The following is a 602-nucleotide window of genomic DNA, read 5'->3' as shown; positions in this document are numbered from 1 at the left end:
ATAATAATAATATNANAGAGAGGAGAGAGAGAGAGAGAGAGAGAGGAGAAAAAGAGAAGGAAAAATCCTGTAAATTATGAAATTTTTATTTTCCAACATCTCATCTTATCATTAGAATATTTTCTATAAAATTTTGCAAATCACCCAAATATCAATTACCTGAAACCACGAAGAAGAACGTCGAAAAGAAGTTTAAGTCGTTGCTGGACTGCTTCACTTTGATATCGCTTCATTAAATGTTGCCGAAAGTAATTTAGTGCTGTTGAACCCGTTGATGAAGTATTTGCAAGAAACTAAAATACATCAGTTAGTTATTATCTTTGATAAATTCTTATCAGCTAATATGGTATAAATATTTCATACCAACTCTATAAAATTTCTTTCCTTTTTTTTGTTAATTATTTGAATAATTGATAAAATTAGCGATTGAATATAAATTTTCGTATACGAATGATATAAAAATTTGATTAATTTCACTTTTTTTCAAACTCATTTGCACAAAAAAAAAAGGAATAAATTTATGGACGATATGAAATATGGGCAAATAAATGTTTCAATAAATCGATTGATAAACAAAACAAAAAAAAAGGGAAACCAAAAAA

General features: G+C 26.5%; 1 protein-coding gene across 1 annotated transcript in view; it reads right to left on the bottom strand.

The window, feature by feature from the left end:
• LOAG_09965 (hypothetical protein) overlaps positions 1-293 on the bottom strand; it is a gene marked incomplete at its 5' end in the record, with an annotated part of 9,485 nt that extends 9,192 nt beyond the window's left edge. The window contains one exon of the mRNA XM_020448058.1: positions 160-293. Coding sequence (XP_020301764.1) covers positions 160-293 — 134 coding nt within the window. The remainder of the gene's footprint in view (positions 1-159) is intronic.
• Between the last annotated feature and the right edge of the window lie 309 nt (positions 294-602).

Source organism: Loa loa, assembly GCF_000183805.2.
Source record: "Loa loa unplaced genomic scaffold supercont3.259, whole genome shotgun sequence".
NCBI lineage: Eukaryota > Metazoa > Nematoda > Chromadorea > Rhabditida > Onchocercidae > Loa > Loa loa.
This window is presented reverse-complemented; position numbering and strand designations above follow the sequence as displayed.